This window comes from Caloenas nicobarica, chromosome 5 (assembly GCF_036013445.1).
Source record: "Caloenas nicobarica isolate bCalNic1 chromosome 5, bCalNic1.hap1, whole genome shotgun sequence".
NCBI lineage: Eukaryota > Metazoa > Chordata > Aves > Columbiformes > Columbidae > Caloenas > Caloenas nicobarica.
In genome coordinates this window covers 61,012,318-61,038,263 of record NC_088249.1, presented here as the reverse complement: position 1 = coordinate 61,038,263, position 25,946 = coordinate 61,012,318, and the positions used below count along the sequence as shown (strand labels likewise).

General features: G+C 49.5%; 1 protein-coding gene across 16 annotated transcripts; it reads right to left on the bottom strand.

The window, feature by feature from the left end:
* Positions 1-7,592: 7,592 nt before the first annotated feature.
* Positions 7,593-25,345, bottom strand: PAX6 (paired box 6). Of its 16 annotated transcripts, none has more exons than XM_065635237.1 (11): positions 25,333-25,345; positions 18,713-18,843; positions 17,835-17,876; positions 17,526-17,741; positions 16,859-17,024; positions 12,274-12,432; positions 11,359-11,441; positions 10,929-11,079; positions 10,691-10,806; positions 8,535-8,685; positions 7,593-7,678 (listed from the first exon to the last, which is right to left on the bottom strand). In XM_065635237.1, exons 1-11 carry the CDS (start codon positions 25,343-25,345, stop codon positions 7,593-7,595), a joined length of 1,314 nt encoding a protein of 437 aa, XP_065491309.1. The 16 variants fall into 16 exon arrangements, with proteins under 16 accessions (XP_065491309.1, XP_065491307.1, XP_065491306.1 ...); XM_065635235.1 differs by lacking the exon at positions 25,333-25,345 and adding an exon at positions 21,894-21,942; XM_065635234.1 differs by lacking the exon at positions 25,333-25,345 and adding an exon at positions 21,503-21,512 and having other exon boundaries at positions 18,653-18,843.
* Positions 25,346-25,946: the final 601 nt, after the last annotated feature.

Sequence of the window (25,946 nt, the reverse complement as noted above, 5' to 3'; positions counted from 1 at the left end):
CAAAGGTATCTTTTGTGTTTTCTGTATTTTTTTGCACACGGACTTTCTGGTGCTGTAGAGCTTAATCTAAAAAATCTTCCAGAGAAGCCGGTGACGATTTAGACCAGGAGCAAACTGGTAGGATTAGGTCCAGTGGATCGTTTTAAAAATGTTAGCATATCTAGAGAATTTGTAGCTGCATATTCCTCTATTTAAAAAAATGTATTTTATTGTCTTCTGTATTGAAGATAAATGTCAAATCCAAAATGTAGCAAGAATTTTTTAAAAAACCAAACCCTTCACTTTATGCTGGCAGAATTTGAGTCTGGATGTTCCGGCACTTGGAATGCTCTCAGCACTTAAGACATCAGAGGCATTCTCTTAAAAAGTCTTGAAATGGGCAAATTTCAGTGCACTTACAGCTACTTTCTTGGTGTCAGGTTGGGGCACCAAAGAAAGCTCTGGCAGAAATGTCATGGGGCTAGACTTACAGGGGAACAGAAATGGGATCTGGTTTGGGTTTAGATATGAAATCAAGCAGTTTTCAGTGTCAATATTTTGGGAAAGCATATTGCGTGGAGAAAAAGCTGTAAAGTTGTTTAGAATATGTTGCTTGCATGAGACTTTTCTCCAGTTCTTAGCGTGTATTTATTTATATTATCAAAGTATCTCAGAGCTACTACTTATAGACCAGGACTGTTTTGTGCAGGGCATCATTCTTGGCTCAGGACTTGCACCGCTGCAAAATAAATTTGCCCTCCTGACCTATTTTAAATCAGTAGGACAGGGATCATTCTAGCAGGTCTTGATGCCAGTTCTAGCCCTACCATCTTCCGCCAGCAGCCATAGCTGGAAACTGCAGCTCCGGCACTTGATTCCTGACCAGGGAAGTTTTAATGGGTCCATTTCCTCTCCAGGCACATTCGACATCTTTCTGGATCCATCAGATGAACTGGTCAAACAACAGATGTACATCTGCTGTGCATCATGTATAACGAAACTCCTGCCACCAGCATGGCCTTGCACTTGGAAAAGCTGAACTAGTGAATAGAGCTGAACTTAGTCAAGACCAGATCAAGAGTGACAGGCAGAGGAAAACATTTGGAAGAGTCCTGCAGCATGGGGAAATTTCCATTTATGGTGCTTCCCAGCCTATGTCCAGGATAGCTCAGCAATTTTGGAAAATTACTTGAGTGAGAAGGAGTTTGACAGTTGGAGACAGTGGAGCAGCAAGTCCATCTGTGTGGAAGACGGAGCCTTCCCAGGAGCCACCTCAAAACTTTGGGTTCTTCCCAACTAGCAAAGGGTCACATAAATGGAGCTTCAGACATGCACCACCAATACACCACCTTCAAACAAGCAAACAAAACTTGACCACAACAAAACGCTGGGGAAGAGAAGGGAAGCACCAGCCGTATGGTATGTAGGCACAATTACTTCATGCGTGGCAGAGAATACAGCAGATAGATACAGTAAAGGAATATATACAAGGGAGCAGAACAGAGGGTCCGTTCTGCAGTCCTTGCCTACAGAATGATCTATGAAGTTTTAAATGTGCCCTTGCCCAAACAGGTGTAATTCAACAGCAGTTCATGCAGAGCGACTGAATCATAACCCAGAAAACCATCAGACCCAAGAGAAGCTTAGTTGAGGCAAGAATTAAAGGGTTCGAATGCATGTTTTGCAAAGGAAGGGTGTCAAATTCAGAGAAGTCAAGAGGCACAACTTGCTCCTTTCAAAGCAAAAAAAAATCGTAAGAATTAAATGACTGGATTTTTATTTAATCCAGTCTGACAGAAGAAGTTTTAAAATTAAATAAACCCTCCCCTGAAGTACTTGAAACACAGAACTGCCGACTACAGACTCTGAATGTGAAGGCACCTTTGCAGAGAGAAATGTAAAGGGTAAAACGTAAACAGTTACAGGGAGAAATGTAAATTTTCTTTACTTGTGATAAGTTAACATATTTATCGTAACAACCTGAAGGTGTTTATCTGCTGTATGCAGCTCCATATAAATCAGAGTCCTTCTAGTGCCCTATTTGTAATTTCTATGGAATAACTGCTCATAAACTTCTCAAAACCTGTCGTCAGAGGCCTGACCTGAAGGAGGTTATCCGTGAATCTACAAACTGTGCTGGTGCAGCTGGAAAAGCTCGTATGTCCCAGGAGAGGAAGAACCGCAATTCGCAGCCCTTGCCAGTCTTGGCTGCTGGAGTGTACGCGAGGTCTGGCAGGTGCCTGGAGGCAATTGCAGCCTCTGCTGGAGGATTCCGTGCAACTTAAAGCTCCTGTCAGGCACCCGAAGGTAACAAGGATCCTCCTGGGTTGCTCACAAAACCTCTGCTCCCCATCTGACCCGGCTAAGATTCGACTTAGGAGGTCAGGCTCCAGTGCCCAAGAAACCACAGACCTCTGCCAGCCCAGCAAGAACAGTATCGTGGGCCTTTGTGGGAGTGAAGCAGCTCCAGCACACAGCCCACCAGCATCAGGCATGTTTGCACCTTCATCCCCTTCAAAAACCACAGCCATCTCACCAGGGATATGACCTGGTGGGATATTACCTAGGGGGAGGAAGGGAATGGTACAGAAGGCCCTGAAATTCTGTGTTAGAACACAGTCATGGGAGGTTCGTAGTGCAACTTAAGGGAGAGCAGGTTTCAAGGGGACTTTTCTCTAAAGTGCCATCTTTAAAAGAAAAAAGGATCTTGGCAGCTGGAGGTTTTGTGGAACCCTGTCACACATAACCTGTAGATTTTAAAAGACTGATCAAATGAGATCTCCTTTGAGATTTCATTTCTGCAGCCACTACGGAAACACCTTCATCTTCCACACAGTCACTGCTGAAAACTATCTTAACATAGTAAACTATCCTAAGTAAGCTACACTAAGTGTCTGCTGGTACACTGGGTTTTTCTTTCTTTACATCTAAGCGAATATTAGGGGAGGAATTAATTTGAAATATGTTCTAAAGCAGGGAACTCACCAGCCTGGCTCCTATCCAAACCGTACTATCTTCACTACCACGCGTCTCGTGCAGACTGCTCCATCCTCTGCTATTTTTTTGAAGAACTACTAAACAGATAACGTATGTGAGAGACTTACCTAGCATCGTTCTCCAGCAGGAATCCCGAGCGAGCTGTATTCCATCCTTTGTTTTCCACCCAAAGAGGAGGAACATTTCTTCTGCCTCTAACATGCTGTGGAGGACAAGGGCTTTGGGGATCCCTGCACGCTTCGGCCACAGACCTGCTGCTGCTTTCTCTCCGCAGCAAGACATAGAAATACTCAACGCCTGAACAAGAGCAAACAGCCATCGCAGACTCTACTCTCCCATCTGTAATTCATATGCCTATTTCTAATGGTGGGGGAGGAGAATTGTATTTGGGTGTTTGTAGGTGCCAATCACACTTTTGATTAGAAACAGGGCTGCGGGAGCTCATTAAGCAAGCAGGTGCCTTCTCAGAGAAGAGGTGTTTAAAAAGGAGATGCCACACCATTCCTAGAGCAGAGGAGCTTTTTTGGCTGCACATGGAGCAATGCTCAACTGCTGAAGCGGAGGACAAGAATGGATGGAAATGAACTGGGGGAAAAAAAAAATAAAAATAGACATTTTCAGATTTTCCTAGTACTCTTTATACCATGGAAATGCAGAACAAATGTAAACCTTAGGACAACTCTAAACCTGCACATATTACCCAGAGGAAAATAAGTTAATATATTTTAGTCAGTAATACCAGAAAAATCAATTAGAAAAAGAAAACCCGACTGTCTATGGGGATGTTTTGCTCGTTTTATAAATAAAGACCTAGCTAAGATGAAGTGGTGAAAATCCCCTTTCTATGTTACACCCTGGATGAGAAAGCAGCTCTGTCTGCCTCCTGGAGCAGGGCGCGCACCCACTCGTGCTTACCTTTTAAAAACCATTAAAACCAGTATCTGCACGGTGCGAGGCAACTCCAACACATACGTCACCGCATGCATGTCTGCGTCGCCATCAGCATATATGGCTCGTCATCTGTCTGCTCCGAACAATAACTGTTAGGTTAGCAGCCTTTTCACTTGTAAATGTAAATATTGTATCTAGAACACAATATTTGAGATATAAAATACAGTGTTATTAAGGCAGCGCTCACACATCAATTCTTGTGTGACTGTAATTTGCGAAATGACTTAGGAGGGGCTTATAGATAAAGTACAAGGTGTTATTATGAAATACATTTTAACCAAATGCACAGAAATGTCTTGTTCCTATTGAAATCAATAGCAAAACTCCCACTAATTTCAGTGGTAAAAAAGAGGAGACCCTCGGGAATCGCTGTGTTCCGCTGAGGCTGCGGCAGATTTCAGTCTTCTTCAATACAGCTCTAGAAGAAGAAAGGGGGTGAAAACGGGTATTAGAGGCTGTTCAGAGCATGCTGAAGATTTTCATTCCCCGCTGATGCGGCTGGTAGCGGTACCTGGCGAGGCAGCACGTCCCCACGCAGCCGCACGCAACCCCTGCGCCCGTTTGCCGGGGGCTGCTCCGGGGCCTCCCCGGGCCCCCAGCCAGCGACCGGGAGCTGGCACCGGTGCTCAGGCCTGGCAGCCGCGGCCCATCCTGGGGATAAGGCTCTTGACGGGCCGCGGAGGCGATGAGGCTGCCTGCAACCCGCACAGCCCCCGGCACGCACGGCGGCGGCTCTTCCAGGCAAGCAGCGCTCCGGGGACCAAACGCCCTGACTTCTTCCCGATGTGCAGCCAGCCAGGGACTGTTCCCCACCGACCTCCTTCCATAGGGCACAATAAGGAGCCAGTGAGCCAGAAATGTCTCCTCTCCGCCGCGGCTGGCTAGCCTGTCACCCAAATCAGCTCCAAGTTCATCCGCGCATGCAACCGCTTTCTAGCGCGGCCGCGACGGTGCGGGGCTGCGGCAGGCGGCAGCCCCTCAGCACAGCCTGCCCTGCAGAAGGCTTCAGAAGGGATGGAGAAGGCTGGCGATGGCTCTATGGAGGCCACCAGCGGCTGGACCACAGGCGGTGGAGCTGCACGGCCGGGAAAACCTGGGAAGGGCAGGGAAGAGCTACAGGGAGATGCCTCTGCCCGCGTATCGGCACCTGCAGGAACAGCAACCATGGCAAAAGCTCTCGGGAGGAAGCGATGGCAAGCTCATTTCCATTCCTGGCTAAGCAGAAGTCGGCATTTAGATTTAAAAAATTTAGTAGGTATAAACACTCTAAGTGGCTATAAAAGTGCTGGGTTTTTACCTGTAATTAATTGTTCCCAGAACTGATTTATCTGTGTGAGAAGGGACCTGTCTATTGTGGTGTTTAATGTGATCTGTCCATACCTCATATAATATCTGTGTGTATGTCTGATAAAAGTATATACACATTTTTTTTAAATCCATGTTTCAGTAATATTTTCCAATGATGACTTCTAGCTAATTAAAACTACTTAATGCTGGTACAACAAATACGCTTACAACTGACCAGTATCAATTAAAAATACATATTTTAATCTACTGGTTCTGCACATTTTTGCTTGCTTCGGGCTCTTAACTTCATTGTCGTACTGTGCTTCGAGCAAGGCTGCTCTTTGTCCCTAAAGGATTTGGAGTTTACGTGTTTAATCTCATCTGCAGCATCGTGACTACCTCAGCACCCCACCTCTGCTACTCCAAGTTTACAGTGAAGTGTTATCTGCGGTGACAAATATGCCGAAAGGAAAACATAGCCAGCCTAGATAGTATCTTTGCTTTACAAAGGCTGCTTGTGGTGCCTGTGCTCTGACTCAAAAACTCGCGGCACGTTGGCTTTTTAATCATGAGATCCCTTTTTCAGCACAGCATCGTGAGTAACAACTGCACCACAATGAGCCAGCTTCATAGATATGGGAATGTTTAGATTTCCCTGCCAGTGACTAAAGGCCTTTAGCTTTCACTAGCCAGTCCCAGTTCACATTGTTGTTGCCTGTTGATTTGTCTTCTCTCATTATTCCTTGACATGCAGCTCTCCACCCACGCCCACACTAACAACCCTCACACAAAGCGCATTGAGGTATTAACCAGGTTACAAGTTCAATGGAAAATTACACTAAGATTGTGCTGTGTGGCAATATAAAGGGATGGTACTCACTCTCCCAAAGAGCCTGTTAAAAACACAGCTGTTTTTTGGGGGTTTTTTGTTTTTTGGGTTTTTTTTTCTTTTTTAGCACCCTAACAAAAACATTTTTTAGAAGTCAGGAATGTATAGTTGTGTGCATATGTGTCTATATGTACTTCTTGTACAATTACAACAGATAGACACGGACATGCATCACATCTCCACCACTAACTGGCATGATGCAAACTCTCCACTGGAAATTCTGCTGGATTCTGGAGTTCATTTAGAGTATCCCCAGAAAACCGAGCTAAATAACCAACCTCCTCCTCTCAGCTGCAATTAGATACGTGAACCTATCTTCTTTCTGTTAGCCCAAATTACAGGCTGGTAGAAGTGCTGAAAGTCTATAAAAATGTTTCTTAAGAATCCTTATTGAAAACTGAAAATAAATTAAAAATAAAACTGAATGAGATTAACCTAACACAGTAACAAAATTTGCAACACCACACTATAAGGTTAAAAAGAAAGTAGTATAATAAAGGAAATACAAAGGCTTTGGCATGGTTTTTACAATCAACAATGGTTAATTTTGATATGTAGTTGTGAACAACTTCAAAACACTTAAGTTTAAAACTCTTGCAAGCACTTTTAATTGATTAGGAATGAATTCTAGATGCACAAAAATGATTGGACTGTGAACAGTAGTACAACTATATCTAAGAACAATTAACTCTTGCCGACCAAAAAGAAACGTATGATGCATGAAAATGTGTATAAAACATCTATAGAATATTCTTGTCAAATATAAATGAAATTAACTTTATTATAGAAATCATTCTGGGAGATTTCTAGGGAAGACAAATACTTACATTTCGACATAAAACAAATTGGATTATATCGAAGACACAATCTACCTTTTATCTATCAAACTCTTTTCTTCATCAAAGTTCTCTCTTAACCCCTGTTTGCACATAGCTTCAGCCGTTAACAACCTTTGGAAATACCAACAGATATTTTTCTTACATAAATCTAGTGCGTATTGTTCCAGGTTTAATTATATGCAATGGAATGATACAAACTTGGAACATCAATCCATAATCTATGAACAGATTGGTAGAAGTATTCGATATATCTTGATAAAACTCTTAAATTCGTGGCAAAGCTTGTTGATCATGGCTTCTTTTTTTTTTCCTTTTCTTTTTTTTTTTAAACAACTTCATGACCAACACAGATCAAACATCCATCCAGTCTACATTGTTCTTTTTTTCTTTTTTTTTCATTATAACATACAAATGCCCATTTACAAATAATACATCAAAATGAATAAAAGTTTGGATACCAAAATGAAGATTTGTTCCAACTGATATAATGCCTTCAGTGTACAAAGGTCCGTGTGAAAGTCTTTTCCATGTGTTACAGCATAGGGCACAGTTGCAGTACAGAAGTACTCTGAGAGCCATTCTTCCTTTATAAAATACTGCTGAACATCCAACTGTTGTCCATATAGTCATTTACGGAATTAACACATGTTTTACTGTAATCTTGGCCAGTATTGAGACATATCAGGTTCACTGCCAGGAACTTGAACTGGAACTGACACTCCAGGGGAAATGAGACCTGAAAATTGAGGGAGAGAATGGATATTTTAGTTTTTCTATACATAGCACAATTTTTGCTTGTATTCTGGTAAGTATTAAATCTTGCCATCCACCAGCCTGCAGAATCAGGTAGGGGGGGAGAGAGACATATTTTAAAAACATGCGCACGTCTCACTGATGTGTTGTTATAAATAAACAGTCATGCTTTGAGATAAATGCCAGAGCCTTGGCTCATTTGTTGGGAATTCGACCCAAAATACACTGAACATTTCTGTTCTTTTAGTATGTGTCTGGCTTGCTCCTGTTTATGCTGACACTTACCCTTTTTTACCCTATTTTGCCTTCCTATGCATAGGTTAATATTTCTACCGGTTACCTGCCTTTTTGATAACTTCAAATCTTTAGCAAAAAACAGCCGTTGACACAGACACGGTGAAAACATGCCCAGTCCTGCAGACGCTTTCACATACACTTAACTTCACAGATGTATCTCCACTGAAATTTAACAGTGAAATAAATACTGCCTTAGAAATCAATTATACAGGGAAGATTTTGAGGGATGGGGGCCTCACCGAAGAGCTTCCCACTGCACCGCCCTTTGAACAACACCTTTGTTAATGAGCCATGTTTCACCTATCCCTTCAGCAGCAGCTTAAAAATCAGACTTTCTACCCCAGCCCGCAAGGTTATACATTTCTGTTTTCTGCCCGGTTTGGCAGCTACTAACCCCAACAGGGAGACCTCTCCCAGCGATGGGGAGAGATTTCTCCCAGCGATGGGGAGAGATTTCTCCCAGCGAATATCTGTGAAAAAATGAATTTCTGGAGCAAGGAACCGTGCTGGCAGAAAGGCCGGGGGACCGCGGGGGCACTCACCTGTGGAAGTGGTGCCAGAGGTGCCCATCGGCTGGCTGTTCATGTGTGTCTGCATGTGAGGAGGGGTGTAGGTGTCATAGCTCCGGCCATTCACCGATGGACTGGTGGGCAGCATGCAAGAGTAGGAGGAGGTCTGGCTGGGTACCGGGGGCTGTGGGAGCAAAGGACAAAACAGTGTTAAGGATTGGTTGAGGTAAACACCACGTTATGTTCTTCTGGGTGGACGTGCCAGCCCTCAGGGGCAGTGTGCGCAAGCAAAGATGAGCTTCAGTTTCAAATTCGGGAACGTAAATGTAAACCCCTAGTTAGGAGTTCAACCAAGCAGCCTCTTCCTGGAGCTTTTTGCTCTGCAGAAATGACATGGATGGTCACTGGCACCTTTTCAGATGCCTTGCTGAGCAGATCCCTACATCTAGATGCTAACAAAGGCGTTACATACCTAAACCAAGGAATCAAAGCCCTTGTTTGTGCTTCCGTAGAAGAAAGATGTTTCCTGCCATTTGCAGCCACAGAGAGACAGAGCAGGGCTGGCATCTCATCTCACACTTGGTGGTTTAACTAAGAACTGTTAGGGATGTAACTAAAAATTACTCTGCTGAGGCACACAGGGTGGTTACACAAGATTGGACCTGCATCCGTGTGTTGCGCATACACACAGACGATGTGAGTTTGGGGTGACCGAGGCTCTGACATACACGTGCATCGATCCTCCGTCAGCCTCGGCCACCCCAAACCCATGCCAGCAGCATCCCAGGAGACCAGACGTCTCCATTTACCTAAACTCCCTCTGCCAGGGGAAAGAGCAGCTGGGGGCAGGGGGTGAGGGATGGCACAGTGCTGGGGAAGGACCAACCAGGAGCATCTCCCACTCCAGGGTGCCGATGCAGCCCCGATGCAGGGAGGCGGTGAGGGAGCAGGATGAGTAATTCCCGCTCCGAGCACACGAGACTCGACATGTCTGCACATATTTCCTCCATCTGCACGTCCCTGACATATGCTGTCTCTGAAAATACAGCCTCGCTCGCTAAGCACACAAACATGGGGGGAAATGCACACTCTGTGCTCTGGGAGAACGAGCAGCACACCCCATGTCCGCAGGGAGATGCCAATGGTTCGGCTGCCAAATCTCCCACCCTGACATCATGCAGCCACGTAGGCAGGACTTTCCAAAGCAGTTCACACGTGCCAGGTCCCTGCCCAGGTGCCCAGCGGTGAATCAGGGGCCTCCTGCTTTCCCAGGGGTCCCCTCCCGTATCAGCCTTTTGATCTTTTGTCGTCTGCTCTCAGCCCGCTGCTGGAAACGGTGCCGCCGGCTACCAACGTCATGGAATAGCGACCTAGCCAACGTCATTTCTTTCTGCAGACTTGTGAGACTCTAACTTTATTTGGTTAATTTTGGTTCAGCAATTAGTAACATAGTAATTGCCGCAGCGAAGGAGTCAGGCTCTCTAATCTGCTCGCCTGTCTCCAGCAGTGGTCAATGCTGTGTGCCTCAGACAAAGCTGGAAAACTCCCGTAATTGGCCAGCACCTTCCTAGGCCAACCCCACCATTAAAAAAGGAGGAATTTTGCATCTGAAAGGTCTATAGAAACAGACCCCAAAGGAATAGATTTCTTCCTAACCCAGCTGGTGATCAGCTAATGCTTTCAGGCATGAGGATTGACAGCTCTTGCAATTCTGGCTTAGCTGGCATAACCACTGATGCTAATCACATCCTTCCCTCTCTCAGGTGTTCCTAATGCGCCGCTGCCACATTACCTACACCGAAAAGGCCAGATCCCTCCAGCAGCTTACTCAGGCGGCAACTTCCACAATACTGCACCAGTGAGTTCCATAGGTTAACTGTGGGTTTTTTCTGAAAAGGGCTTTCTCATCCCAGAATTGTTGCCTTGCAATTTTGAGGATGTTTCTCTTTTAAAATTCAGTAAAAGGGCTTGTCAGGGCACCGGCACTTAGAGTGCCCTTTCCCTTGTGATTTTCCCAAAACAGGGCATCTTTTCAGAGGCCGGGGAAGCTTTTGGTGCCCGTTTCCCTGCAGCGTGGTTTGGGTCCGTAACTCCCCGTCCTGGGATGAAGGGCCCCCACACTCGCACACATCCCGGGGGCCACCGAGTCCCGAGGGTGCGTCGTGCCGTGGCGGTGTCACTGGACTTACTTGCATAGGCAGGTTGTTGGCCATGGTGAAGCTAGGCATGGGCGGCAGCGCGCTGTACGTGTTTGTGAGCGCCGTGTCCGTTCTGCCCAACATGGAACCTGATGTGAAAGAGGAAACTATAATAGAATAGACAGATAGACGAACACATTAGTTCAACCATAATTACAATCAGAGATACAGTCTGAGAGTCTCATTTTCCCCAGAGGATGGATGAACGTGAGCGGGTTGGTGGCATTACCAGGGGTGGTTGGTTGCGGGATCGGCTGGTAAACGCTTGTGCTGAAACTACTACTGATGGGAATGTGGCTGGGAGTGTTGCTGGCTTGTCTTCGCTGGTTCCTCAGCTTCTCTTCCCTTCTCCACTTGGCCCTTCTGTTAGAAAACCACACCTGGAAATACAGTGTTTTGAGAGATGTGAGTGACCTTGCAAGGACCGGAGATGAGGGGTCCCCCCCACGTGGCTCAGGGCCGTGCCGATAGAAAGCTGGCTTGCAGCGTAGCAAAGCAGCGTGTGAAAGCAAACCCAAGCTGCTGTTATTTTCCTGAAGGAGGAGATGGACAAATACCTGATCATAAATAAGGGCAGCTCTGTGCTTTGAGAAACCAGAATTAACAAAAATTATAATAGTAAAAATAATAATAGTCATAATTGCACAGTAACTTGGTACCTGTATCCTTGCTTCAGGCAGGTCTATTTTAGCAGCTAGTCTCTCTCTTGCAAACACATCAGGATAGTGGGTCCTCTCAAATTCTGCAGAAGGAAATACGGTTGCTTTAGTTGCAAAGAGTTAATGTGGCCGACTGTAAAGGCAGGGTCATTCCTGGACTGCCTCTGCTCTAAATGCTCTTAAGAAACATCACTGTAAAGGCAAAGCTGAGCTTCCTCCGTGTGTGTGTGAGGCAAGAGGATGCCTTGCCTGCTGGGGAATATCGCTAAGGGGATCGGCAGGCTTAGGAGCAATGCTGCATCTTTCAAGAAGCAGTGAGGGCTTCTGCCTCTGCTGAGGGGGTCCCCAAGGCAGCTCTGACCCTGTCACCAACAAGTGAAATGGCATGTCGCTAAATAACAGCGGAAAATAAGAACAAAGATCCACAGCGGGTCAGAGGCGAGGTGCACCCAGGCCAGTCAGGGAAAAGGGCACCTGCTCCCAGCCCCGGGCAGCGGCAGCGCTGGGGACAGGAAGCGAGCATGGGGACAGGCACGGAGGATGCTGCCAGCCCCAGCTGCCTGCCCTCGCCTTCCCAGCGTAGGGCAATGTGGCCCAGCCGGGGACATGGCACAGTCGGCAGGAGGAGATTTATCCCCCGTGAGAGGAGCCCAGGGTGCAATGCCGATGTTTCGGTATGATCTCTGCCCTGAGTACATTCCCTTTGAAAACCTTTTAACAGCTTTTCAGTGCATACCGCAGCCATCGATGAATATTTGGAGCTCAATAAATAAAAGGGCAAGGAGGGAGCCACGGACCTAAAATATCTACACATATATAAGGCATGTGAATGCCATGCTTCCATTCAGCTCTTAATACAGCCAGGGCACATTTTGCTTTTCTCTCTCGCTTCAGCCATAGGAAAATGTTGCTCACCTTTCTCAAGGGCTTCGATTTGCTCTTGGGTAAAGGATGTCCTATTTCTCTGCAGCTTTCTTTTCAGCTGGAGTCTCATTTGGGCCTCGTCTGAATCTTCTCCATTAGAGCTGATGGAGTTAGTATTTTCCCCTCCTCCTTCCTGTTGCGGACAGCCATCTGCGGAACCGAGAGTCGGAAAGTGAAACGCAGGTACCCCTGTTTTAAGATCCCTATCAGAGAAATAACACGATTGGAAACAAGTTCAGCCATGTTTCCTGACACCCTCCCTTAAAAATGTCTCGGGTATCAAAGCAACGTTGCGCTAATGACATGGGTAACGTGGAAACATTTCGGTTTCCAGCATTATCATAAACATTGGAGATAGGGAAATACGATCGCCAGGTCTTAATTTCATTTTGTTTTTCCTCTGGAATAAAACCCGCATAAAAATACTTTCCCCTGAAAGTGATTCTTTCCGTGCATCACTGCTGAAGTGCCATGGCAGTCTCCTCTGTTTGCTGCGTCTATTTACCTATTGCTACATTTAAAATAGTGATGTTCAGTATTTCAGATTATCTATAATCAGTAATTCCTCTCTAATCAATTAGATGTTGATAGGTTTGCAGAAAATGCTATTAAGAAACCAAACCAAGCTTGTAATCTTTTTAAAAAAATATTTATCCAGTTTTTATTTGAATTCTGCACAGTCAATTTCATTTTAAAGGTTGTGAATTTAGAAGTGCCTGCATTGTTCTGCAGTTTTATTCAACTATTGTATGAGTGTGCATTGCCTTGACACCTATTACTGAGCACAGCTGTAATTATATCATCACCAAGAACAGGCTATAATTGCTGAAAATGGAATTTTATATTTAGATAAAAGGACTGTCCATTCTTTGTAATGTGTTGCACCAGAGAAAAGTAAGATTTCTTTTAAAATTTTAACATGTAATTTTAAAAGAAATAGTAGCGAGTTCACTAACTAGCTAAATACGCTCTTCTGCAGCTGAACGTCTGGCATATCATTTAAGCGGTACGTTTTTAATTAGGGCATTTCGACCACTTTTGATGTAATTTCTGCCATTAAACAGGGGAAAGTTTCATTGTGCTCCCCTTTCGGGCAGTCGCAAGGATGCGTCTCGGGTCCGGCCGGTTTGCGGGGTTCTGCAGGGACCCCCAGGCCGCCGTGCCCGAAAGAAACGGACGTTTCTGCCGAGGCAGAGAAGTCGTTGTCCCTAAATTAGCTCGCCCTCTCCTTTCAAAGCATATTTTTCGAGGCGTTTTGATGTCGCATATAAAGGGGGAGATGGGATGAGGGACGCATGGGCTACTTATGCTAATTCCCTTGAAAAGTTACGCCAAAAATAAATAGCGACACTCCCGCTACATCCTTTAAATATTGTGGGAAATCAACTTTAAAGTAATATCATTTATAATCGGCGAACAATGGCCCCGGCCTTCAAAGCTCGGGGAGAATTGTGACAGGATCTGGTGGGACCCTTTCAACCACTTTGAAATGTTTTAAAACCCGAACTTTCTCCCCCATTTAAACACAGGGATTCAGCGGCCGTGGTCACCATATGGGCGGCCGCAGCCCCATTGAGGCGGCCGGCGGCGGGTGAATAGCCGGGGGGGGGGAGTTGTGCCTTTCAGGGGCACACAAAGCCGCCGAGCCCCGGGAACGCCGCCGCGGCGGGACAGCCGCCCTGCCCGGCGCTGGTGGCAGCGCCGGGGGCCGCGCCCGCCCGCGGCGGGGGCCGCCGCGTAACCTCCGCCACCGCCCTCATCCATCACTGTCCGCTCGGACCGGGCCGGCACGGACCGGGGGGAGAAGGGAAGGGAAGGGGAGGGAAAAGGAGGGGGGAGCCGCCCAGAGGCGGCGGGGACGGCCGACTCTGCCCCCCACAAGCCGCTGGGAGCGAGGGCTCCCGCGGGGCCGCGCCCGCCCTTCCCAGGGCCAGCCCAATCCGGGCACCCCCTTTGCCCCCCGCCTCACTTATTTTTAAACTTCGGAAGCCACACTTTTTTGCAACCACGTCTCGGCGCGCTCCCCATCTCCCCAAAAACCTCTGAGCCAGTTAAAAGTTTCACCTAGTGTTAAACTCGCTTATGATTATCTAAAACCCCCTCCTGGAACAATTAAGATATCTTCTTTTTAAATCCCCCCCCCTTTTTTTTTTTTTTTTTAAAAAAAAAGCCCCTAAAAGGAGCGATCTCAATAGAGCTGTTCCACCTTCTAGACCTAATCCGTAAGAAAGAGAGTGAATGTCCGTCCCTATTATCCTATAGCCAGACCATCTGACGCTGGGTATAGGATTTGTTTCCTGGAAAAAAAAAAAAAAAAAAAAAAAAAAAAAAGACGCTGGGAAATAAAATCATTCCTTAGTTTCTTAGTGTCTTAATCAGTGAGGCGGAAAACAAGCAAAAAAGATAGCAAACCAATCGCGGTACCTCTCAGCTATAGAGCTGGGATCAAAACATTGTAGCATCTGTTGAAAGAGAAAGTGTCTAAATCCTATAGAAGGCTTTAGTCTTATAAGAGAGGGAGGGGGAAAAAAATATAAGAAACAGTGTCTCGGTGATCCCTAAAACCACTAAATCACTGGAGAATTTCTCCCGGATAGAGATGTCTCTTTTTGTTCTGTCAGGCCTCATGTATCCATTATTTTATTCACTGCTGCATGGCGTTTATCAGATTGAGACCATATTTGTACCCCTCTGAGACCTAACCTCGCCTTATGCTTTTTGAGTAATGGACTCTTAAAATCCAGTAACATATCCCTGCAAGGGAAAAACATCAGAGGGAGCATGAATATTCCAGAGGAAATCCATTTTATTAATTTTAATTTTGCCATGCGGACGTTTTAAGTGCCTGCCTGCCTCTCCCTCGCCTCTCCTGCCCACGCACACACGCACCCCCGGCCCCAGCCAGCCCTGCCCCGCTCCGCACCGCTTTATTTCGGTGACAATTTGGGAGAGGGCTCCCGGGGTCCTCCCGCCCCGGCACGCTGCTGCCCAAGGTCCGCGTTCCCCCGCGGAAGCTGCGCTCATCCCCACGCCACGGGGAGGGGTCACCGCAAGCCCCCAGCGTCTCCACCGACACCACCTTCCCCTGCCCGCCGCGACACGGGTGTCCCCGCCGCAGCGGCCCCAGGTGCGCCCGCACCGCACCCGCGCACACCGCGCGGAGCAGGGCCCGGGAGCACCGCTCCGCGGCGAGGAGGGGAGGCAGGGGGAGCCCCTAAATGTTTCCATTTCACGTCTTTCCTCAAACAAAAAAAAAAAAAAAAAAGAAGAAGAACGGCGGGAACGGAGGGCGCCCGGACCTCTTGGAGCCACAGAGGCGGAAAGAGCGCGCCCCTCGCCGCGCACCGCTCCGCGGTTTGGCTCTCGGGTGCGGGGCGAAGGAAGGACAGGGAGTCCTTCCCGGGCCGGGGCAGGGATGCGGGTAGCGCGGCAGGGGCAGCCACTGCCCGGCCCCCGGGCGCCGCAGGTAGAGACGAGCCGGGGCGCAGCTGCCGGGAGGGCCCGTCTCGCCTCCGAGGGGGACATCGGGCAAAACAAAATTTAAAAAAAAAAAAAAAAAAAAGACACCAAAGTGGGGGTGGGGAAAAGCGAGGACTCCACTCTATATTTCTAGTGTCCTTCATAGATTGTTTTCTTCTCTTAAAACTGACATGTCTAATTGGCAAGCGGTGCCATATCGTGTCCAGAGGTCTCCTGTGGAACATTTCTACAGCTGTCTCCTTCAACTAGACGCTTATTCATGTCGCCTTAATGAGAAACAAAACGATCTCTAATGAGCAATTACATAGCGACAGAATTGTTCCCATAACAAATTCTTGCGTGTGACAGAAACATCCTTTGTACCAGATATTCCGCACACTGTTACCGATTTTTTTTCCTTGCGGGGTGAAAACAAAAAGCAGGTTGTTGTATATAGACACCTCTTCTAAAGGAATGACCACAGCCAGGGAGAGAGCCGAGCTTCAACAGAGCCCGTATTCAAAAAGAAGCCATTAACCATCTTAAGTATGTAACGTAACATCCCATTATCCTTCATATTATCCTCTTGTCATTCCTACAACAAATACCTATTAATCTTCAGGATAAACAGTTTCCTATATTTACAAAGTTGTTTCGGGTCCATTGAGGAGGAACTATAATCAGCCCTACGGAGATAGTTACCGATCCCCCCGGCTTTGGAGACCCCGGCACTGGAAGGCGGCCCGGGTGGGGAGCAGGATCCTTAATTACCGGGGCTGATGGGCGAGGTTAAGGATGAGCCCGGGAACCCGCCCGGCTGCTGCCGGCACCGCAGCTCGGCGGCCGCGGCTTTGGCAGCGGCTGCTCCCGGTTCCCCTGCCCGCCGCAGGACCGGGGCCGGGGCTGGATGTCCGCCCGGCCCCCGCCGCCCACCTGCCCGCAGCTGCCCGGGGAGGCGGCGGGAGGGACACCCGCAGCCCCTGGCCGGAGAAAACTGCCCACCGCTCTCAGCATGGCGGCGGCGAACGGGGAGGGGGCGAGCGGGACCCGTGTCGGTGCCACCTCCGCCGAGCGAAGCCGAGCCGGGCCGGGGAGCGGCGGCCAGGTTGTCGCTTACCTTGGGCGGGCTGCCCGGGTACCGAGGTGCCGGGATACCAGCCGGGCCGGGTGCCCCAGGTCCCCGTCTGCCCGTTCAGCATCCTTAGCTTGTCGTACATCCCGTCGGCACCCATCTGTTGCTTTTCGCTAGCCAGGTTGCGTAGGACTCTGTTTATCGACGACACCTGGAAGGCAAAGGACAGGAAAGGCAATGGTAGTGCGGTAGCGCGCTCCCCGCCAGCCGCCCGCGCAACCCCCGCGCCCCTTCCGCGCTGCGAGCGGCTCCTCGACCTGGGCGCAAGTCAGGGGCTCCCCGAGCGCCGGCTGCGAGCTGCGGCTGCCCCGACTCGCTCACTGCTGGTGGTGGTGCAAACAAACAAACCAAGGGGAAAAAAAAAAAAAAAAAAAAGCCCCAAACCCAACCCTGCAAAACCACAGTGATGGCTTCGACTGATGCTCGCAGTCCTGAGGCGCCAGGCACAGGGGTGACCCGCATTTTTTTTTTTTTTTCCATCCTTAAAGGCATTTGTCAGATTCTGTATGAAAAAATACGTCTGACCCTGCCACATGCAAATGATGTGAACCTGCTATCCTCTCATCTGATATCAAAACAAAGGAAGCAGAGGCTCGCTACGGCTACCCAGCATTGTATACAGTACACAGGAAGGTTTTTTTCATGAACTTACACTGGGTATATTATCGTTGGTACAGACCCCCTCTGATAGTAATCTGTCTCGAATCTCCCACGCAAAGATGGAGGGGCACTCTCGTTTATACTGCGCTATTTTGCTTACAACTTCTGGAGTCGCTACTCTCGGTTTACTACCTCCGATTGCCCTGGGTCTGATGGAGCCAGTTTCGTAATACCTGCCCAAAATTTTACTCACACATCCATTCGACACCTGGATAGGGAAGCGGACAGAAAATCACATTATTAATAATTTCAAGACAAAAATAAAATTGTTTAAGTATGCATTAAACAATGACAAGCTTACGTTTTGATTGTCCAGCACTTGGACTTTTGCATCTGCATGGGTCTATAACACAAAAATATACCTTAAATGGTATGAGAACTTACTTAGAGAGTCTTTTTTTCTTAAAAAAAAATACATTCGTGGCCCTACCCTCTACAAAAGTGATACTTTAAAAACATTTGTAAGAAAAAAAAATTCTGGTCAAAACGTAATTCTTTTAGTATTAATGTTAAAATACGCCTTAAATGCGAACAATAGCTAAGCCAGACTAGTCTCCATCGTCCTCACTGCTCTTAGACAGAGTACTTGCGGGGGACAGGGTGAATGAGGGGTTATTAAGAACTGTATTTACAATGTACCCCTGAGCTGCGCCAGATCGAGTTAATGTGTCCGTAAAGACAGATTCCGGGCTAAAACAGCGTGGCTTTGAGGGGCGGTATTTTTTTCCTCTTTTTTCCCCGCTTTTTGGAAGAATAAAAAGGTAAGATTAAAAAAGCAGTAAGCCACGCCAAATGCATACAGATCTCACAAAATCATAAGTAAATATGGGGGAAGAGGGGAAGGAGAGGAAACTGAAATTATGCCGAGCCGTATAATTCAGTTTATTACAGCGAACTAACTGTAACGAGAGTGCAGGTTATCACCGGACGGAAATAAAGGGGAACAAAAAATTAGAAAAAAAAAATTAAAGGTAGATATATTTACGCGTAGAGAGGTCTATTTGCAACAACAATCAAGATAAGCAGATGGATCGTTTTATTAGGCTGGAAGGCGAGTGGTGGTAGCGGTGATGGTGGGTGGGTGTGGGGGGGTCGGCAATTAGCGCCTTGGCGGCCAGCGGTGGACAAAGCGGCTCTGGAGCGGAGCGGTGGGAGGACGGGGGACGCCGCCGCCTTCACCTGCAGGATCCGGGAGATGTCGCAGGGCCGGGCGCCGCTGTGAGCGAGTTCCACGATCTTCTGCCGCGTGGAGTCGGGCAGCGGCCTCCCGTTGACGAACACCCCGCCGAGCTGGTTCACGCCGCTGTGACCTGCGGGAAGCACAGCGCCCACCATAGCACCCTCCGCTCCCACCCGCCCGACCCGCGCACACCCCGCGGAGCGAGCCAGTGCGCCGCTCCTCTCCGCGCCCCGCCGCGCAGCACCCGCTGCTCCGCTCCGCTCCGCCCGCTCAGGAGCCACCGCGCCCGGCCCCGGCGCCGTCCTCGCCCGCCGCTCCCCGGGAGCCACCGCGCCCTCGCCCGCACTCCGCGTCTGCAAAACCCGCCGCGGCGGTGAACTCTCCAAACCCAACCCAAAAGCCCAGAATATTCCGGACTGGATCGCATTGGGTTGCTTCCTTGCTTTGCCTTTTTTTTTTTTCCACCAAAGAAGAAAAAAAAAAAAAAGAAAGCAAAAGAAAAAAGAAGCCCAAACCCACCCAAGCCTGCCTGCACAGCCACGGCTCGCCTCGCCAAAAGCAAAGCGAGAGGCTGCCTCGCCAGTGCCCAACCTGCAGCTCCAGGCTTTGGAGGAAGTCTCCCTGGAGAAGCTCTGCTCTACGCGCTCTCCGCTCTCCTCTCTTTGGAGCCTCCTGATAAATTGACTCCAAGAGCCCAGGCTTCTTAGCAATAAATAAGCTCCAAATATAGAAGAGGGGGAAAATATGATGAGCCTCTCTGACATTTGTCTTTAAAATAAAACTAGCTGCACGTCAAGTTTGAGCTTAATTTCTGGAAATAGGCGGAAGTCGCCCCGGATCATGCATGGAAGGCTAATTGAAAAGATCAGTTGGAGCACTTGTGGCAGGCGTGTCACTTTATGACAGTACTCTGCTTTTGAAAATTGCATCGTCACGACAAATAGTAGCATGATAAAACGACCCTTTCTGTCCGCATTTGGATATCACTCAGACTAGATTGAACTCTACTCGCTCTCCCTCCGAGGGAGGCTGCGGTTTGAGGTAGCCGGGGGCTCTGCGCGGACACAACCGAGGGGGCGCGTTCCCTGCGCAATGGATTCGAAGTGACATCGGGGCTGGGGAATTTGCCGCCCCGGCCCAGCAGCGCTTGGGCCGGCGTTACGACCTGCGCATCCCACCGCGGGGAGCGCAGCCCCGAGTTCCTCCCCGCCTGCGCCCCGGGGGGCGGCGGGCTGTGCCCCGGCGGGCGGGACGGCTCCGGGCGGCGGGGGGCGGCCGGGACCGCGGTCCCTCGGCGGCTCCCCCTCCCTCCAGCCGCCGTCCCCCCCGCCTCGTCCCCGTAAATACGTGCGGGGAGCCCATTTCAGGGAGGGACGCTCGCCGACATAAAAAATGGCAGCGGGGAAAGCAAAATCAAAGTTTCACTTAAAAGGTTAAGCCTTAATCATTATATAATTTCCCTGGAGAGCGGTGTAGATCTCGCCCAGTGGCAATGATTATGCGCCTTGTATTCTATTGCTAGTCATCTAATAGGAAAACATATGGTGTCAATTTGGATGCTCTGCACCATATACACCCAGGAGTTATTAACACAAAGCCTGAAGAGCCCGCCGCGACCTTTAAACAAAATAAAGGCTTCACCCGAATGATATCTTTTCTGCGTTTTGCAGTGGCGATCCCAAACGGCCGAGTGAAGGCATTCCCCCATTACCATAAACCCTCGGCACGCCACGGCCAAGGGCAGCCGCCGCCGTCCCTGTAAGGCGCAGGTAATACCTTTCCCCGGGATGCTGGGGCTCAGTTTTTCCTCGGAATAAATGAAAATACATTGCACGGGCACGCACCAAAAAAAAAAAAAAATCCATCCGAGATTTTCTGAGAAACACCCCAAAGTGGTGTTTTTCCTGATGCTCATCACACGAGGAGACAACTTATTAACCGGTCTAACGGGAGGATGATAAAGGGGTCCCGGAGCTGCGCATTCCCCACAAGGTCCCGGAACAGCACTGGGGTGGGGGCCGAGCGCCCCGCGCAAAAGCCGCGCAACTCTGCCCGCGCTCCTCGCCGCCTCTACACGCAGAAGATAAGCGCCCCCCGCGCAGGAGCGCCGCGGGGTTGCGCGATCTCGCAAAATCGCGACGGCCGTGGAGCCCACCCAGCGGAAGATCCGCGTGCCAGGCAGATGGGGCATGCTCCGGGCTGGCTGGGACATCATCCCCGGTCCCCCCGATCTCCGCGCATCCCCTTTTCGGAGGGCACGGAGAGGCCGCTTCTCCACGGCCATCTCGACTGGAGCTCCGTGCGCTCCCGCGTTGTGCAAGCGCTTTCGCGTGCAGGCCTATCGGCGAGGTCTTAAACAACATCAGCAACAACAGCAAAGTCCCCAAAAAGAATAATAATCCACAAAAGACATCAGAATCGGGAAGCAAATAAAACCAGGAGGTGGCGGGGAACTGCACCTACCACGTAGTGGCTTTTTCCTGCCCAGCTCCCACTACGGAGCAGGCAGGGACACACACCGTGGCCTGGGCCACGAACCGGGCAAACTCCGGTGGCTCGGGAGCCGTGAGAGCGCTCCCGGCCCCTTCCACGCCGCCCGCGGCGGTACCCACGCCCCGACGGGGCGGGCGGCGCTCCCGGCCGCGCAGGGGCCACCGCACCCGGCGGAGCCGCCTCCCCCACTCCGCCCCGGTGCGAGGCCTCGACCCCCGGCTGCTTGCCCGCTCCTGCGCGCCCGCGGCCGCCCCCGCCTGCCCTCCGCGGCCGCGAAGGGGCGCGGAGTCACTTACTGTTCTGCATGTTGGGCTGATAGAGCAGTATCCCACGGGGCTCGCCTATAGCAGTCTATCAGCGATAAAATAGGCGTTAATCAGGGGAGGTAGTGCACACGGTTAAGCTGCAGAAAGGCTAATATCTCACAGGCTTACTTTGTTATCCTTAGGCGTCTTCCCCTGATTAGTTTAAGGATTTGGGGGCTTTAATACCTTAAGGCAAAAATGTACATATATATCCCTGACACGCGGAAAAAAAAATAAGAAAAGCAACCCGCCAAGTGGTTTCTCGTTTTAATTGCATGCAGGTGGCGTATTGCCTTGTCGGTAGTGCCCTTCGCTGGGGTGGTGTATTAAGTGGAGCGACAACAATCACAAAGAGAGTCCGAAGTCATGTTTTTAAACTTGCCTGAAAGCGGGGTGGACTGTCCTCTCATACAATTTAGGGACTCGCACATCTGCGTGTCACTAGTTAAAGTCTTCCCTCTAGGACAAAGCAGAAGAAGCACATTAAAAAGTGTGGAGCGACGCCGGGAAGGTGTGCGGTGCGGTGCGGGCCGGGGGAGCGGAGCGGGGCGGGCACCGGGGGCAGCGGGGGGGGTGGTGCTCCGCCGGCTGCCCTGTGTGCTGGGAGCGGGGCTTCATTTTTACCTCCGGGTATTTCCTCGAGTTATTCCCCCCCCGCCCCGGCACTAGCAACTTTTTCTCCCCCAAACTCCCCGTCTTGTGGTTAACTTCTTTTTTGGTCTTTAGATCTTCCCCTTTTTCACTGTACTGTGACACACGCTGTCTACCTCGCCTCACTGCTTTAAAAAGTAAGAACAGGAGGGGGTGAGAACTGTTAAACAAAGCCTACAGAAAGCGAACAATGGCCTCCATTCTGCTCCTCTACCCAAACCCCGAGTGCAGAAACCCAGGCTCCTTAACCGGCCGCGCAGCTTCCCAACTCAACGGACCAACAACCCTCCAACTTACAAAGAGCAGAGAAACAAGCCCCTTCTCCCTTCATTAGTGCCTGCCTTGACCCAGCGCCTGGACAGTCCCCAGAGCTTTTTTTTCTCTTCCTCCCCCCCACTCCTCCCGCTCTCGCCGCTCCCTCCCTCCTTCCCTTGCTCCCTCTCTCCTCCTCTCGCCACCTTCCCTCCCTCTTCCCCCCTCCGCCCCCCACCCCGGGCCACTTATTTATTTATTTATGCGTCCCCATGTATTTATTTGAAATCGTCGCGGGTGAAAATGGAAAAGTAATTTCTCGTTATAAATATCTGGCGGTAATTGTGTTACTGGTGCGAGTTGTTAGGGGTTGTAAAAAGATACAACAGCTCAGTGGGGTGCTCAATTGGGGAGGGACAATTACAATAAAGAGCCCATTCAAGGGGGTTGCTAAAAAAAAGGAGGTAAAATAATGAAATAGTCGCAGCCTTCATTTTCTCTCCCTTTTCTCGTCTAAAAATACTCATTCTCTTTCTTTTGCGCCTATAATGAATATTAATTTTACTTTTCCTGCATATGATGGAGAATTCAAAGAGGCACGTTTCCCCATTCAGGACTAGCCATGGTATAATTTATTAAGTAGCTTTTAGTAATCTTAAATCCATAAAAATAAACATCAAACAAGTACTTTCTCGCAGCATGAAGACTTTAACTGGTAAATATTTACTGCTCTTTGGAGAGCTACCTGATTAGCAGCAGAGCAAGCTACACTGTACTTCAATGGAGACGTGGCGATATCTCCTTCAGCTGAACTGAACGTGAAGCCATCCCTTTAATACACCAAACACGTCTGCATAGACACACACCGAACGGGAAACCCACTTCTTCAGACACAGTTTCCTCACATATTTCACCCACAACTCATAAACGTGGGGCCTACGGGGTTAAAGAAGCCATCCAGAAAGGCACCATTAAACTTCCAGCCTTCAGCTCTGCCAGCTCGGACCTCAGAAATGGCAACGAGTGGATTTTAAAAGAAAAAAACAAAAAATAGAGAGGGGAAGGAAAAAAAAAGGCCACGAAACAAAACAAAAACTAAACCCCGAATTGAGCCGAAAGCGTTTTACCATACGGGGAGAGGGTAGCCAAGTGCTTCAGCAAGGTAAGAGGAGGTGTGGGGCAAGGGACCTGCGGTTCTGCTCAGCAACTCTTTAACGCCTCCAGCAACCGGCCCGGCAGCCCCGGCTGGGTCCGGCGGACCCGCACCCCGAAGCAACACGATCGCAAAATCGCCTTTTCCTGCCGTAACCCGAATTCGCTGCTCCCCTGCAGGGACCTGCGGGCCCGCAGCCGGGACGCGCCCAGCTCCCGAGCCAGGAGGGAACGCAATTCGCCGTGTCCTAATAGGCCGGGCCTAATCTGCAAGTCGGTTTTTAATCTCGAAATCTTGATATAATCTGATGGCGGATAGCATTTTTTTCCCCTTCTCCCGGTGAAACCGTAATTAGACATTAAGATGACAAAGTTTCGCGTTCTCGGGACAAATGAGAAAAAGATAAAAACGAATCGGTTTGCGATTAGGCTTTGGTAAAGGTCAGCAACTATAAACAATTATTGTCAAGGGCTACTTTTATTATTTTATGTCCCTAAAATGGAGAAGATATAGTCAGTTTTCTAGGACGTTGTTGTCATTTTCCAAAACAACCTCTGCCAGGTACAATTAATCTTTCGAGAAAGTTTGTTTTTAAACTTCCCAGAAATTATTCCTGCTCTGCGCGTCCATGTAACATCTCCATGCAAAGCGTTACAAGGTTAAATTCAAATCCAGAATCTTTCCAATTGCACTTGTGAGGAGAAAAAGATTCAAGTTTATTGTTCCGCTTCCCGGGAGCGTTTTTTAAAAAATTCTTTAAAAAAAACCCCACTCTGCTACATTGGGTATAGTGCGGGATCGCAGCGCGGGGGGGGATCAAAGGGGCGAGTACGAGGCTGTTGCAGAAATAAGGGAGATTTTTTTTTAAGAAAAAAAAAATTAAAATCATATCGATTTAAAAAGGCATTTAAAAAAATCCCCAAACCGGGACCGCGGCGCGGCCCGGTGCCGAGGAGGGCCGGGACGGTGCGGGGATGTCCGGCGGGGCCCGTGGTGCGCGGTGCGGGCGGCTCCGCGCCCCCGGCGGTTCTCCCGCTGCCGGAGCTGGGAAAGTTGCCGGCACTAGGGACAAGTTGGGAAGATCCCCGGGTGGATGATTAAAACTGACAGCCCTTCAGCTCCGCTCAGCTCCCCGCCTGTACCGCGCCTGGGAGCTGACTTGGCCTAGGATGCGATTTTTTTTTTTTTTTTTCCCCCCACGCAACTCTCCCGGTCGCTCGCTCCGTCTTTTCCACACCATCACGGGTGGTGATCCTTCTCTACCCGAGACCGCGGGAACACAAAGCAGAAGCTGCGGACGGGGCCTCCCCCGGTGCAGCGAGGCGCCGCTTCCCTCCCTCTCACGCGGCGTGGCGTGGGACCGGAGCCCGGGACGGGTCGGGGCCTCCCGGGGAAACCGGCACGGCCCCGACCCGTCCCGAGATCCGGCCCCGCCGCCCCTACGAGATGGGGTACCGGCAGCATCGGAAACACAGGCACCGGCGCTTGTGATCTCCCTGCCCAGCAAATGCTGCGTGGGAATTACTGCTGCTGGTGTTGGCATTGGTTTCCGAGTCAGATGCTTTAGCTTTTCCAGAGGACACGGGCTTATGTGAAAGGCAGAAAGTTTGTGAGCTCCTGGGCTGGAAAGTTCCCTGGGAAGCTCTCCGGAATGCAAATGGGAATATGAGAGAGAGAGAGAAAGAGAGGAGGAGAGAGCGAGAGCCCTGCCTAAATATTAAAATGCAAGGAGGGAGAAGTCGAGAGAAGAAATGAGCAGACTCACCTTTATGAGGCATCCTGTCTTGTTGTCAAAGCTCCTGTCAATAGTTTAAGAGCGCACTGATTTGAAATGATGGTGCTTTAAAAAGAGTTGCCAGCAAAATAGTTTTTCTCCACTGAAGGTGCTGGTTGTGTGATCTTGAATTCCTGGGAAGGAGACAGAGATTGACAATAAAATGGGCTGTCAGTGACTGGAGAGCGAGAGATAAAAGAGTGTGTGAGTGAAGTGGGGAGAGAGAGACAGAGCACACCTATGCTGATTGGTGATGGTTCAAGTGTATTAATGTATGTGTGCCTTGGTCTCTGCCTCGCCTCCACTGCTCTTCACTGGCCCATTAGCAAAGCCTGACCTCTGTCATCATCTTCCAGCAAAACACTTCCTCCCTGCGCCTTAACCAGAGCGGGAAATGCGGCTGAGCCGGGGCTGGCTTTTCAAACCCACTAATCACTCCGCAACATGCAAATGCTCCCTTCGCTCCCACACAAAATATTGCTTTATGCAAAGCAACGCCAGCGCCTCCCCGCCGCCGATTGGCCGCCCGCCGCCCGGCTCGGCTCAATTGGCCCGGCCGTTTGAATATGAATGTCTTGGGCCCGGCTCCCCGCTCCGGCTCCGCG